The sequence below is a fragment of the Schistocerca serialis genome, chromosome 7 (assembly GCF_023864345.2).
Source record: "Schistocerca serialis cubense isolate TAMUIC-IGC-003099 chromosome 7, iqSchSeri2.2, whole genome shotgun sequence".
NCBI classification, from domain to species: Eukaryota; Metazoa; Arthropoda; class Insecta; order Orthoptera; family Acrididae; genus Schistocerca; species Schistocerca serialis.
In genome coordinates, this window is record NC_064644.1 from 337,552,966 (window position 1) to 337,569,161 (window position 16,196).

General features: G+C 37.9%; 1 protein-coding gene across 1 annotated transcript in view; it reads left to right on the forward strand.

Moving 5' to 3' along the window:
* The window catches only part of LOC126413071 (regulator of hypoxia-inducible factor 1-like), a 230,301-nt gene extending 217,017 nt beyond the window's left edge, over nucleotides 1-13,284 (forward strand). Inside the window, exons 13-14 of the mRNA XM_050082967.1 lie at nucleotides 12,979-13,081; nucleotides 13,259-13,284. Coding sequence (XP_049938924.1) covers nucleotides 12,979-13,081; nucleotides 13,259-13,284 — 129 coding nt within the window. The remainder of the gene's footprint in view (nucleotides 1-12,978; nucleotides 13,082-13,258) is intronic.
* Nucleotides 13,285-16,196: the final 2,912 nt, after the last annotated feature.

The following is a 16,196-nucleotide window of genomic DNA, read 5'->3' on the forward strand; positions in this document are numbered from 1 at the left end:
TCCTCTGTCCTCTTTTGGAGTATTGCTGCGCGGTCTGGGATCCTTATCAGATAAGATTAACGGATTACATCGAGAAAGTTCGAAGAGGAGCAGCACGTTTTGTATTGTCGCGAAATAGGGAAGAGTGTGTCACTTACGTGATACAGAATTTGGGGTGAACATAATTAAAACAAAGGTGGTTTTCGTTGCGGCGGGATCTTCTCACGAAATTTCAGTCACCCATTTTCTCCTCCGAATGTGAAAATGTTTTGTTGACGTTTATCTACATAGGAAGAAACGATCATCATAATAAAATAAGGGGCATCAGAGCTTTCACGGAAAGATATGGGTGTTCGTTTTTTCCGCTCGCTGTTCGACATGAATAATAGAGAATAATTGTGAAGGTGGTGCTAGGCAGTTAAGTGTGATTCGCGGAGTATCCATGTAGATGTAGATCCAAATGTAGTCTGCTCAGCAGATTACCAGCTTCATTCACTATTTGTTCTAACTACTTCCTACATTCAGCTAATAGAGGAATGCATTTACTTCTAAAATTATACATTCCACATGTTCCATAATTCATTTGATCGAATTTTCTATCGAAACTATGTGGAAAGAATCATTTTACTGGATATGTACACACTATTAGTATTATTGCACAGTCATACTCTTACTGCTACACTAAAATAGTTTATTACAGGCAACCATTTCTTAAATTCACAAGTTTCTACGGAATAGAAGCAGTTGTCCAGACGGAATAATTTTAGATTAGGTTTAAAATTAGCTTTTCTACTTCTCAGATATTTTATGTTAGTGCTTAAATACTAAAAAAATGTTTGTTAATGTGTACTGACTTCCTTTATGAGCAAATGTTAGCTTTAATAATGGATAATAAAACCCCTTTTTTTCTTCTGGTCTTGTAAATTTCAATACCACCATTCTTCTCAAATTCGATGGATTATTTATGAACAATTTCGTTAGCTACATTTTGTCAAGTTGCAGTTAAAATGCTCTGTGTAATCAATAATCTCTAAGTGATGAATTACCCCATAAAATTATTCAATAAGATTAACTTCTCATGGTTGGGGTTCACAGTCATGTAATAACGCTGCAAAAGTTACATTCTGTCAGAGTATAAAACTATCTCACATGTCAGATAGTTTTATATTCTGACAGAATGTAAACTTTGCAGTGTTATTTGAAATTTGCCACAAGGCCGAAATTGCAATCGGGATAATAAATATTTTATACAGTCAACGGTGACTGTGATGTCTTTTAAGAAATATTCAGTAAGACATTTCGAGTGGAAATATGAATATTACATTAGGAGGCTGATACGGTTTAGCAATTATAAGAGATCAAAAGTAGCTGAATTCAATTGTTTGAGCAGTTCGGTAATGTGCTTCTTGCAATTCAAGTTTTCATGTAGTCGCACTGGTAATTTTCAGTCTGGGGCCATTTTTAAATGCCTTTAATATAAAAAATCAACGAACTAATGCAAAGTGAAAAGATAAAACACTTTTCTTTTAATGCTGTCACACTTTTGCAAACTGCAACTGCTGCTACCTTACCTACAGGTGCGTCAGTGAAACGTATGTCGGTATATTTACAAACTCTTTAGTGCTACGTGGGAACCTCGAATATCTGCATCATATGTTACAGGAACGCATTGTGTGGTACATCACATAACTGAAATGCTGTTGACAAAGGGCTTCTAAGTCTTTGTTTACAGTATTTAACAGCACAACGTGTCTTTCAATTTCCATATTTCAACAGACGTTAACACTGTCGTCATAAAACGCGAGAACAGGCAACGGTCAAAGAATATGTTTATAGCGTGACATTTTACAGAGAGATGATGTTTACCAACAAAGAAATTGCAGTCGTCTGGCCACAATATTTGCATTCATAAGTGCCCTGTCATTTTACTTAATAAAAACTTTGAATAGAGTGTGCTAAAACTGCTTACAGTAACGTCACTAATACAACAAAGTACACTTGTTACTTCTGCAGAAAATATACCGTGGTTTTGCTGCATTCATTCTTTGTAAGTGGTAAAAGCAATTTCTCTCTTACTTTAGTATGCATTCTACTGAAAAATTCCACAATAAATTCACCAATACGATAAAATATAATAGTCATTACCACACAAAACACAAGCCATCCAGCAACTATGCTTCATGTCCCCATGTCCAGTTCACTGGAATATATGGTGCTTTTGATATGACTGAAGTTCTCCAATAACCTCCTCTTCTTCAAATCTGTCTGTTCGTTTAATAATTGCGATGGCTACTTTTCATACGTTCGTATACTTCTGTCTCCTGTAAAATCTTTATGGTTTTCCCCTTGTAAGCTCTTTGTAAAAATTTTATTGTATATGGAGTGTAGATGGTCTGTTTTCACTCAAATGTGTGCCAAATGGGAGTGGATTATTCTCTCTGTCTCATACGTTTCTTCAAACGGGTATTAGAATTTTTTCCTGTTCGAGCAATGTAAAACTGCTCTCTGTGTCCACAACTTATTAAAAGCACCCCCTCTGCGTCTGATGACGGACGATACAGTTTAGCGCGTTATCAATATGGAAACTCACGTTAACATTTGTCTTATGATACAAGCATTTCACTTCTAAAATCTTTCCGATATACGGCTTGCAATTTTTTTAATCTCCTTCTGTATCTCTTTAGCTAGTGTGATATTGTCATTTCTTACTGAGCATTGGAGTCTGCGAATGCATGCATGAACAAACTAATAAAAGTAACCTTATTGTAGTTACTGACTTATATTCATATTAAAACTGGTAATGTTAAACTAGAGGTAATAATTGGAGTCGATAATGTGAATAAGACACGCCCACTGATATTAATTTAGCCAATTTGCTGTGCAATATTTCAGACTGATAATGCTCTGCTGCACGTGATGCTGAATTTACAACCTATCTTCGAATAACGATGTATGTCACTGATTCCCTGGCAAACTCGTTCGCTATACTTGTTGCTCGTAGGAAACGTATGGCTGTAGGTGGGGTTTCTCAAGCACTCTTCTTGTCTTGGGGACACGCATGCGAACTGCATGGAAGCTGATTCCCAGAGACACACACAAACCCTCAACGATCCCACGCCATAACGTTTACAGGCTCAGTTTGCTGCTCTTTCGGGAGTAATAACACTAAATTCAACTGTTTAAATCACAGATCATTTACAACTATGTAATCAGAATCATCTACCTAGTTTGCCACACAATGTTCACTTCGTAAAAATGCTTCTTTCATGGTGTAGCACTTCATACAAACGTTATTGTATGTTATACCGACTCCTTGTTATACGTCCATACATATGTTCCCATTTTGATGGTACCTAGTCCACAAGAGTATTGGGAAAAGACATAGACTTTTTCACGTTCATTCCACGATGATAGACTACTAAACTTGGATCTAGTTAGCTAGTCCAAACATCTTCACCCACGTCCCCACCCTATTGTTAATGGAACCTGTTCTTCGCATATGGTTTCCTTATACACGTTTTGAGAATGCGCGATAAGAAAAATTTTATGCTCATCAATTAAATACCGTAGTGTGCAGCTCGTTTTGTGGATAAATAGAGTGCAGAAAATATAGGTGTAATTAATCATGTCTTTAAAATAGGTAGTAAGACAGTACATTTTAAGAAAGTATATTTACCAAGGTCAAGGTTTTCCTATTTGATTTTCATTCTTTTTCATTCTTCAGAACTGTTAATCATAAAACAATCTTAGAAGAGGCTGTATCATTATGGTAGTTTGTTGTGTATTTAACTTTTCTTTACTCAACGACTATATTTGATTTCAGCCCAAACGTGATCTGAAAGTCAAAGAGATGTTAATATCATTGTTGAACACAACATCTGCTACAGGAACTTTCGTTATAGCTGCTATATTCCTGTGATTCGTTAATTTAAATATTATTCGTAGGACATCAACAAAGTAGGTAAAATTCTTCGAACAGAAGCTGCTCGAAAAATCTGACGAACTTGAACAACACCAGAGATGCAATAGTCTCAGACTGTTCAGAATTCCTAAGAACAATAGAGAGAAAAGAGATGGATTTGTGATCAGTCTTGTCCGAGAGAAGCTAGGCCTGCAGGTGACAAGGAATGACATAGACAGAGTCAAAAAGTGCGAAGTAAGACGCCACGACTGCGAAACCTGGACCTTTATAGTGAAGGTTGTGTCACACAGGAAACTGTCTGATATCTTCAGAACAAAGGAGAAGCTCGAGAAGTCACGTCTGACGATAGGGGAGAATCTCATCTCTGAAAGACTAAAGATGTTGAACAGTGTGATCACGAGATTTGGGCTACAAGATTGTGGGCAAACGCCGGCGCGATAATGGTAAAGATCTAAAATGGGGAACGATCAGTCTGCAATGCAGCTGAACTCGAATGCCTGTGCTTTAAGAGCTAAAAAAAGTCATCTCTTCCTGACCCTATTTTGTGTGTTTACTTTTGTGTCTTTATTTCGCAAAGAAACAATTTAATTTGTAATACTTTCCTTAAAGCAGGTTTCTGTTAATATCATTTGTTTGTTTAGGTTTACTTTTAGTACTGATTATAAATATTCTGTTCAATTTTCACATTTCCAATAGCAACATAGTTCGTTATTTCACTGTTACTGCACTATTCTGGCAAGGCTCGGATTAAGATGACTAATTTATTGTCTTACTACCATTTTTATTCAGCAGCTAGCTGTACCCGGACATGATTTTCTGTGGTTCAGTCTGCTTAAATGCAAAATGAAGAAAGGACAAAGCACTTGTTTCTAATATTTATCTTAATTTGATGTAAGTCCTAATCCTCTTCTCTCCCCTTGCTCTGTCCATCTTCCCCATCTGCTTTCCTGCTTTCTTTCCCCTCCTCCTTCCAATTCTCTCTGTCCATCACGTACTACCCCCGTCTCCAACTCCTCCTGCTTTCTCTCACCCCCCTATCTCAGCCCATCACCTCTTCCCCTCTTTCTCTGTCCATCTTCTCCTTCCCCCTCTCTCTCCAGCTCCTCCTACCCCTCCCCCCCGTCTGTCCGTCTCCTCTTTGCCGTTTTCTATGTCTATTTTCTCCCACCCTTCTGTCTGTCTCCTCTTCCCCTATCTCTCTGATCTTGAGTCTTGTTCTTTGTTATTGGAAACTCAGATTCTGTAGTAGTATTCTAATCATAAACAAATAACCCATAAATACAACTTTCCTGTTCGCCGACAAAGTAATGTGAAAATTTGAAGCAAACTGGAAAGGTAAATTTTGAGATTTTTAGGTAACAATGTTTTCGTTTATAAATTTCGCAGATACGTGTTTATATATTATATCTATTATACTTACATATATTAAAGGATTAGGTACCAAAAATCATGCCCATATTAGAACTCAATGTTATGTCAAAATTTCAAAGCAATTGGTCAAGAATTTTCGGAGATTAACGATTATGAACAAACCGACATTAACGTTTTTATACCCTTTTCTTACGTGTGTATAAAACATATACCACATGGCGTTTCAGTAGATATAAAACACTTCATTATTCGAATGCAACGTTGTGTCAAAATTTCACTCCAGTTCGTGAAAAACTTTTGGAAATTTGAGACTTTGAAGAACCGAAAGTGACTTTTATAGTTTTTAGAGACTATAAATATTCCTAATTGCAAATCTCCGAAAATTTTTGACCGAATGCTTTGAAATTTTAACAGAACGTTGCCCTGGGATATACATGTGTCCTTATATACCTATTTTGACACATGTAGCAAATAATGTTTTCTACATTTAACATTAAGGCAATGTAGTTTCAAAAATCTCTAAATCTTATACATATATATATATATATATATATATATATGTGTGTATATATATATATATATTACATATCATATATTAAAGAAATATATATCTAAAAACACGCTTGTATTAGAATGCAAAGTTTTGTCAGAATTTCAAAGCAACTGGAGATGTACAATTTTGAACGAACGAACGTTTACAATTTTATTTAAATAGGTTTATTATCATATCACTGTTGCTGTCGTTAGTACTATTAATAGTGCACTTTGTTTTTCCACTGTCTTATTTTCAATACTGTTACACACACATTATTCTAGATCTGTTTAGCGAGTTTCTGTTCCTGAAACCAGTCGGCTGTTCAGCGAGCCCTGTCAAAGCCTGGCCACAAAACCTCCCGTCTCCATGAGGGGAACCCATGCTCCCCTGCCTCAGAGCACTCCGCTATCCATTGTTCCCCCCAGCCCCGCTGGCTCAGATTCGCTGGTGACCAGAAGCGGCAACCTTAGGAGACGTTCACAGGGTTTGTTATTATGTTCTATATCTTTTTTTCATTGTACATAAGAGATGTGTCATCAGTTTTGTCCTACAGTAAGTACCACATGTGCGCTGATGAGCTCCAGTTGTACCTACCTGTGACACCAATTAACCGAAGGCAGGTATTGAGAATCTCAATACCGACCTATGTTTACTATCGAAATATGCACAGGATAGTGGGTTAAAACTTAACACATCCGAAACTGAAGCGGTACTGCTTGGTCATTCTAGATTCATTAGCCAGAAATATAGGGAGCCCTACCATCTTTTACCCTATATGTGACAAATATCGATTTGTCTCCTTCAGCAAAGAGTCTAAGAGTGATTATAAATGAAAATCGAAATTTGACTGAGGACGTAACAGCAATGTGCAAGAAGATGCCATCATTAATCCATTCATATAAAAGTATAAAAACCTATTTTGTCTTGATACGAAAAAGAAACATGTACAAACACTTACACTATGTGATCAAAAGTATCGGGACAGCCCCAAAAACTTATGTTTTTCATTTTAGGTGCAATGTGCTGCCACCTATTGCCAGGTATTCCATATCAGCGACCTCAGTAGTCATTAGACATCTTGAGAGAACAGAATGGGGCGGTGGTATTATGGTATGGTCGTGTTTTTCATGGAGGAGGCTTGTACCCCTTGTTGTTTTGAGTGGCGCTATTACAGAACAGGCCTACACTTATGTTTTAAGTACCTTCTTGCTTCCCACTGTTGAAGAGCAATTCGGGGATGGCGATTGCATCTTTCAACACGATCGAACACCTGTTCATAATGTACGGCCTGTGGCGGAGTGGTTACACGACAATAACATCCCTGAATAATTAGAACACCTTTGGGATGTTTTGTAACGCCGACTTCGTGCCAGGCCTCACCTACCGACATCGATACCTCTCCTCAGTGCAGCACTCCGTGAAGAATGGGCTGCCATTCCCAAGAAGCCTTCCAGCACCTGATTGAACGTATGCCTGCGATAGTGGAAGCTGTCATCAAGGCTAAGGGTGGACCAATACCATACTGAATTCCAACATTACCGATGGAAGGCGCCACGAACTTGAAAGTCATTTTCAGTCAGGTGTCTGGATACTTTTGATCTCATAGTGTATGTTTCCAATGACATGACAACGATGTTATACTGCAAGGCCTTTCCCTGGAAAGCTCACGGCACCTAGAACTGGGCATGAATGCCTGTGTTCGTTATATCTGTGATGTTCGACTCTTTGATCATATTACACCATCACATGTAGAGCTATCCTGGCTGCATGCAAGCAAGCACAGAAATTTCCGTGCTATCTGTCTTCTCTACTGTCTTATCAAAGAACGCTGTCCCTCATATCTCTCCTCGACATTAAGGTTGTTATCTGAAGAACATGACAGAAAAACCCGTTAACATTAGATCAAATTCCCGTCTGTCCCTCTCTATTCTTCAGTCACTTTCTCGAAGTCCTCCTCAGAATCAAGAACCCGACCCTAGAGTAGCCTCTTGCGTTATGTTAGAGAACTGTATAACATCTCCAGCCTCAGAAGACTGCTAATGACATATCTACTAAAGCAACAATAAGGATTACCTTTGTCCCTAAATGCACTCGTTACGTAGTACATCCTTCCTTGTAACCAGACCTTCCTCTTTTCCCAGTATTCTCAGCCATCTTAAATTTCCTTTCTCAGAGCTTGCTGTATCCGAAGATATCTATCTGGTACACCTATAAATTCTTTTTGTATCTACCACTACTATTATTATTATTACTATTATTGGTGTTATCACTATTAGTGGCAACAACTGCAGTAGTACAAGTACTGCCAGTATTAACCTTATTAATTCATAGTCAGTGTTGTTTACTCACATTGCCACCTCAGACACTCAAATAATTGTAATACTGTTTATCATGTTCAAAATAATTATTAGGAAACTTCAAATCAAACAAGGTACTGTATTTGTGAACCGCTGATCCTATGTAAGAGAGGGCCTGATGGCACTAATCGCATCACGTTAAATAAATAAATGATATCAGTAAGATGACAAGAAGACAATGCATTTTTATAGATATATTATGAAATTCAAAAAATTGTAATGCAGTAAAACTCCAACTTTTTTATGTTACATACAGCTTAGGAAAAATGTTTTATCATTATAACATGTTAGCTTGTAGAAAATAAATTTTTTCAATACTTGTCAATATTCGCTAATAGACAGTTAATTACAAAATGACAGTAAATTAAAAGCACTTCTTTCCTTCAGCCTTCAGTTTTATAATTTATTAATTAATACCTTTGTCATAGATGTATATAATATTTTTATTAGTAACTAGTTTTGAACATTTTCGTTCATTCTCATACTGTTACCTACGTTAGAAGGTACAGTTTTACTACAAAATACGAAAGTTCAAATTTTCAAACATTTTGTGTGGACAGAGTACAGTGGTGCAGTAAATCTATTGTGATATACCTGCTTTTGTAATGCTTCATTGTATGTAATATATTTGTTTTATCATCACATCAATAAACAATTTTTATTTGTGAATAACAATAAAAATGTTGTCTAGTATGCTATTTTTCGTATTTCTTCCATTCTTGAGATTTTACTTACATACTTTAGTATTAATATTTGGTTGATATCTTCCCTTGTACGTACAGTACTTCTCCTAGAGGTTAGCTAATTTATAGCCATTTTATCCCCTTCAAGTTAGTGCCTCCTTCTTTATTTGTTTTTTCCCCACTTCTTTCTGGACCTCGCTTATTCAACCGTCATGCTTTGTATACTTTTGGCAAAGAGCTTTTGGTTGCACTCAATTTTATTATGACAACTCACCAATGTGGTTTTACACTCAACACAGATGACTTCCTGGACACTGGGACTCCGCAACTGTCCATCAAAATTATGATTGTGAGTACTTGTCATCGTTTTCTCTCGAAATGCAGCACCATCTATGATTCTGTACTTCCACCATTTCATAGAATTTTACACTGGGATTTGTATTTTTGGTAGATAAACCCGAAGGTGCTTCTATATCGACGTGAACCTCGTAGCAGCAAATAAAACACCTTCATACACCTAAGAGGCTTTTGTAAACTCCTCGTCATTCTCGACTTTTAGTTGTTATAATTTTTATTACAATCTGAATGAGTCTTGAGTGCTGAGTGTTTCTTGTTGTTATTCACAATGTCTCGGAGCTGTGGCTACCCTCGCCAGCAAGTTTGTAAAATGTTATTTGGCTGTACTACGAATGTCTTGGTGCACCTAAAATTCGATAGGGACCTTTAATTATTTGCACATAAAATTTGATAGGCACCTTCAGATGTTTATACTCTGTGTCTACAGAGATCATAATGTAACAACTGAATACATAAATACTGTATTGATAAAGGTCTCAGGCATTATGGAACTGTTTTATAAATTAGCTACTGATATGTCATCAGCTAACTGCTTTAATGAACCACGAATTATTTTTAAAAAGAGCAAACAAATGTCGTCATATTTAAATTAGGGCTGTTCGTTCATGGGTTTGTCCGGTTTCCTTTATCTTCCTTTTGTATATTTCGCGTTCAAGTATTTCTAATTTCAATGTCATAAACAACGCACTAAGATGCAGCAATAGGAGATAACTCCGGCCATCCACCAAAACATAAAAAGACAGGTTATTTTCTGTGGAAGCTCGCCTATGTAAGCTTGCGTTAGATGAAATGGAACGACGGAAGTTATGTATCGGCAAACAAGTATCGGTGGCCAATGTTTTTAAGAGAAGCTTAGTTACACAGGTTTTAAAAAAATATATAAAATCGGAAAAAATCCTCGTAAAGTAGAAGAAAGGTTATTACATTAAAATATTGTACCCTATTAAGGAAAAGTTATCGCATGCTTTCGCTAAGAAGTACAAAATACTATTTAGAACAGTAGGTCAATTCAGGTTCAGACTAAGACAGAAAAATGTAAAAAATGAAAAAAACAACTGCTTTGGATCTGGTGTGTATAGATTAAAATATGGAACGTGTGATAGTTCTTATATAGGTGAAAATGGTCAGAAGTTTATCAATTGATACGAAGAACATATTAGCCCAGCCAACAAGACTGCTTTTGGGCTTCGTTTGCGAAGCACAAAACATACAGCAGGTAGTGCTGAGAATATTACCAAAATTTTAAACGTATCACCTAAGGCATACTCGAAGAATTGGAAATATATAAATGAAAGGTAAAGGAACCAGACGAACTGATAAACGAACAGTCTGAACTTATACCCAATAATTTTTTTGCTCTTTTTAGAAATTATTCATGCTTCAGTAAAGCAGTTACCTGGTGATATATCAGTAATTTATAAAATAGTGCTATAGTATCTGAGACTTTCATCAATTTAGCTGTAACGTTATGATGTCTGGTGAGACAGAGCATGTAAACAATTGAAAGTGCCTGTCAAATTGTTATTTATAATCAACTAAAGACATGTATCGAATTTTAAATAAACCGAGGTAATCATAAAACAGTCAAATAACATTTGTTTTACTGAAACTATCTGAAGACAAATGTGAAACATTAAAATGCAGGTATGTCATAAAAGATTTATTGCACTACTGTAATCTGTGCGCACAAAGTGTTTGAAAATTTTGTATTGCATGTTTCGTCAATAACATTGTACCTGCTAGTGCAGATACTGTATGAGAATGAATGAAAATATTCGAAACAAGCCACTAAAAAAAAACATTAAATGCATCTTTCACTGAAACCTTTATTAATAAATTAGAAATACAATGACGAAAAACATTAGTACACCCTTTTAGAGATTTCCAAATCACTCAAAATTTATTATTGCAGCAGTGCATATGAAGGACATGAAACGATTTCATTAACAGATCAATAATACAAGCGACTCTGAGCTATCAGGTGTCGATCGATGCTGAAACACCGATATTAGTACGTGCCGAAGCTTCCGTGGACAGCAATGCAGCCGCTGAATCTGGTGCCCACTAAATCGTACAGATGGCGAACACTGTCCCGGGATACGCTGTGTCACGCCTGCTCGACCTGAACGAGTTGTTGCTGGTTGATGAGTCGCACATTTCGTCCCATCATATTCCACACGTGCTCGATTGGGACAAATCAGCCGATCGTGCTGGCCAGGGAAGTTGCTGCATCTTTGGATGTTGTATTTGAATGTTTCTCCAGACGGTTGGCAGTTGATGGTTGTAGTACTGACACATTATCTGCGTATCCAGTTATGCTGGCAACCAATGTGATATACGTATATAGGGGTCGTATCGACCTGTAAAGCATCAAAAAGAGCCTGAGGATGGCGCATTGAAGCGCTGAAACTGGTTGCAACAAAATAAAATAAAGTCATAAGGACGGCTGTAGGTATTTTATTTTGTCGCAATAGTAAAAGACCGTCGTCCAAAAGCCTCCTGCTAAAAGGATGGACATACAAAAATCTTGCAGAGCACGTTGAATTTAACGGACAGTGTATGGGCGAGCATTATCCTGTTGAAACAACACTTCGTCTTCCTGCTGCTAGAAAGGAAAAACAACGGGTGTAAGAGCATTCTGCTCGTACCGAGCACTGAGTAGCGTCCCCTCCCGAAACACTAAAGATGAAACAGAGCTGTAGCTTGTCGCATCCCAGACCGTAAGGCCTGAGTTGGGGCCACTGTACTTTGGGCGAATGCACTGTGCGAGACACCTCTCACCAGGTCTATGTCGTACATGCAAACGACCATCACTTGTATGCAGGCAGTATCTACTTTCAACGCTGCAGATCGCGGCACGCCATTCCATCCAAGTGATCCTCTGACGGTACCAGCCGAGCCGTGCATGTCGATGCTGTGGCCTAAGTGGAAGGCGAGCTAGAGATGTGCATGCCCGTAGACCCACGGCCAATAACCAAAAAGAAAAAAATGGCTCAAATGGCTCTAAACACTATGGAACTTAACATCTGAGGGCATCAGTCGCCTAGACTTACAACTACTTAAACTTAACTAACCTAAGAACATCATGCACATCCATGCCCGAGGCAGGATTCGAACCTACGACCGTAGCAGCAACGCGCTTACGGACTGAAGCGCCTAGAACCGCTCGGCCACAGCGGCCGGCCGGCCAATAACCGGTTCGCAAGAGTTCATGTTGACACGACTCGCCTCGCAAGCCCTCCTATCTGTTCTTTGATAAATGTACGATCTGCCATTGCAGCCCATGCAATACGACAAACTCTGGCGAGCGTATGTGCAACGTGGACGATCAGAACCTTGTCTATGGGTGTGAGATATTAACCTGATTACTGCAACCAGCATCGTTGCGTAACTGACGCATCACGTCCCGCCATCGGAAGGCCACAATCTGATACCTTTCAAACTCTCTCAGTAGGAAGCACGAATGCATGTCCGTGGCATGATTGCCTGCTTGCTTCACACTTTTGCACCACACTGAGTCTTGTGGCTGTGAGCATTCGCTATTAAAGGGTAGACACAGGTTGCACTCTGGTAGCTATGGCACTACGCTATCAGTCGGTGGACGACTTTGACGTTAGTACATCTAGTACCCCCAGGTGGCATAAACCGTCATTGGACTAAATAGACGTCCTCTTTCCAGGTGTACTAATTTTTTTCCGGCAATGTATACTGAGTTGCTGGTCCCCATAACAACTGTGTTGGAAATAAGTATTTAAGTTTTATTCTGCTTTACAGTTCGATTTATCCGAAGTATTTTGGATTATGGGAAGCTCTGTTCTGATGACACTCCTGTTCGACATGCCATTCCAGAAGCTGAGGAAGCTGTTGTGGTACGAGAGTAAGTAGTTTTACTACGATGTCAGCTGTAACAGAAAGTGACGATGTTGCCATTTTTTTTTTCAAAAATAGCACGACGTTATCTCACGATTACGTTCGGTTGCTACTTTTCTTTATTTTCAAAATTTTTTATTTTATTTTCTTGAGAGGCATTTAAATTCATCTGTCGTGCTTTCAGGTAAAACTGAGCTGAAGAAAGAGTGATGTTGAGAGGCGCTGACACCGCCGTCGATGAACGTTTCCAGAGTCATGCCAAGGGACAGTCCGTGAAGAATTTTGTATTTTTCGGCTGTATGACGTCTGAGACAGTCGCTTCTTGGTCACTATCTCCTTCGTTGTTCAATTTGACATCGAAAGCTGTTCTACGTGCAGCATCCCGTATCGTCTCCAGCCATACAATGAAATACTTGAGTGTTCTATTACCGAAAGCAATTATGTGTGTTCACTATTTACTGATGAAACAGTTCTCTAGTAAAAACAGACAAAACAACAAATATGTTGTCGGATATACAGTTCAGCGGTCGCCTGGATTGTGGTTCCGATGACTCACCACTAAAGTTACTTGCGGTATTGTGGTATTGGTGTGCATTTTGGGAGCTGTCGAGTGCTGATGGTGCTGCAGTAATGGATGTCGAGGATTTCGTGATGTAACTGTTGTTATTCTTTCATAAGAATGAAGTAGATTCATTAGATACTCTATTTAAATCTTATTCAACGACATGGAAGATGTTAAAATTTATATGAAGAATTTGATTCTATTCATGTACATAATTTACGAAAACAGAACGTTTGTTTGGTATTGAAGATGTTGGTGTAGTAGCTGAATGTAGATGGAAAGTTTAGTATAAGACGGGAAACGATGAAATAATCACATCAATACAGCGAAAAATTGGTGAGTTATTTTAGGATTGCAGTAGCGTTCTTACTAAGTGAGTAAATAAATTTTACCTACAGTCAATTCCACAAGAAAGAGTAAGCCATATTTTTAAATGTAACTTCCGCAGCGACATCTCTGGTAGCAGTCTCGAATCTGTAATCAATGTGCTTTTGCACAGTGTGTAGATAAACAGTGTGAGAGATGAAAGTTTTGTTCTGTCGGTTGCAGTTAAAATGAGTGCAAAATATCTGAAGCGTCATGGGGCAGTGTTCCTTGTAAATCATCCAAAGGGACCAAAGCTTTCATGTGGAGCTGCTGATAAAATTCTTAGAAAGGCAAAGACATTCGTTGCGAAGTGGGTCAAACGATATTTAGAGCTTGAAAACGTGGATGATTCACCGGGTAGAGGGTTAAGGTGCCAAGCCATAATGGATTAACTATTAGGTAATTGTGCAATTAGTGATAACATGTACTTTCATGTGAACATATATTTACAATAGTGTCTTTTATTTCATACAAATAACGACGTACACCTTCTTGTGGAACTGACTGTAAATATATCATGTCCATTCACCCTGTAAGTTATTAGCTTCGGATGAAGCAGTATTTCGAAACGTACGTACTATCTCTAACGGCCAGTTCCATTTTTATGTTGTTGCCTTTGACGTGATTAGTTTCGATTAAAACGTAAACGACATGAGAATGTAAAAATGTTCTGTATAATATAATGTTACAGAAAAATATATACTTTTTTGACAAAATATCGTCGTAAATACGCTGGAACATAGAGTGAGATACAGCTAAGCTGTTCATCTCAGATATCTTCCGAACCGTTTAAGATATCATAATGTGTGTATGCTTCCACCACAATCTAATGTGGAAAAGTCATCACTAAATGACTTATAGTTTCTTTTCATAACTGTGTTAATCCTACAGCACTAAAGGGGGACTACGAGTATATTACAATGTTTCTAAACCATCGTAAATTTTACTATTTCGTATTTTATCCAAAGAAATCGTAATTTATAATTTATGGACTAGCTGATTACAGTTATTCGCTCTCCAAAGGTAAGTCACATACAAAATAAGACAAAATGTCCTGTTGCACACCCTATGCTGGCAATATGAAATTGGTGGGAACCGCAATTAGTACCAAATGCAATCGTAAATTTTGCAACAGTTTAATAACTTAGACTTAATTGTAGGGATGCACTGCTAGTATCGTAGCTCTAAAAGAGACAGACTGACGGTGTTTCGCTTTTCTAAGTCAGATTAAGTAATTTAGTAGGAATTACAATATTTAGAGGTTAGGACTTACCGATTTTGAAAACGAAACCAATTGCTTTCTTAAGCGAATGTTGGTATTGTCCAATGGAACTGCAAAATTAGATCAGCAACAGAACAGAAATAACAAAAGAATGTGGTCATAAACACTACCTTAAAATACCATTCCTTTTATTAAGTGTTCGAAATGCCCACCGTCTACAGTGGTACGTTTGCTAAGTCGCTGTTCATATCCAGGAAAGAGCTGGGTGAGGGCTCTCTTAGCCACAGGCGAGTAACGAATCGGGCACACAGAGCGCTGGAACCACATACATCTTCCCCAGTAAAACGTTGTGTGTATCTTTACCCGTTAAGATTACCTCAATGAAGAAAGGACCAGTGACTTAGTTTCCAACAATGATGCACTGAACATTGACACATTCCAAGTCAAAAGAAACGACATACCATGAAGGAAATATTAAAATGGAACGGAAATATCAGAACGGGACGGAAATCGGTAGATGTGATGTACATGCACACATAAACAAATGGTTACAATTTCAGAAAAATTAAGTGATTTGTTAAAGAGAAAGAGCTTCACAAACTGATCAAGTCAATAACGCATTGCTCCATCTCTGACCCTCAAGGACCAAATTATTCAGCTTGGTATTGATCATTACAGATGTTGGATGTGCTCCTGGCGGATATCGCGCCAAATTCTGTCCAAATGGCGCGATAGGTTGTCAAAATCCCGAGCTGGCTGGAGGACACTACTCATAATTCTTAGCGCAGCAATATTTTTACTGAAGTACGAATTTCTTCTCACTTTTCCTTATCAACATTTACGCGTACTGTTCGTTAACACAACAGAATGAAAGCTACATTACCTTTTTGCCCTTTTATACCAGTATCACGGCGGTGCAACACACTGTTTGCTCCTTATCTACGTGACGTATTTTCTTATTTTAGTATGAAG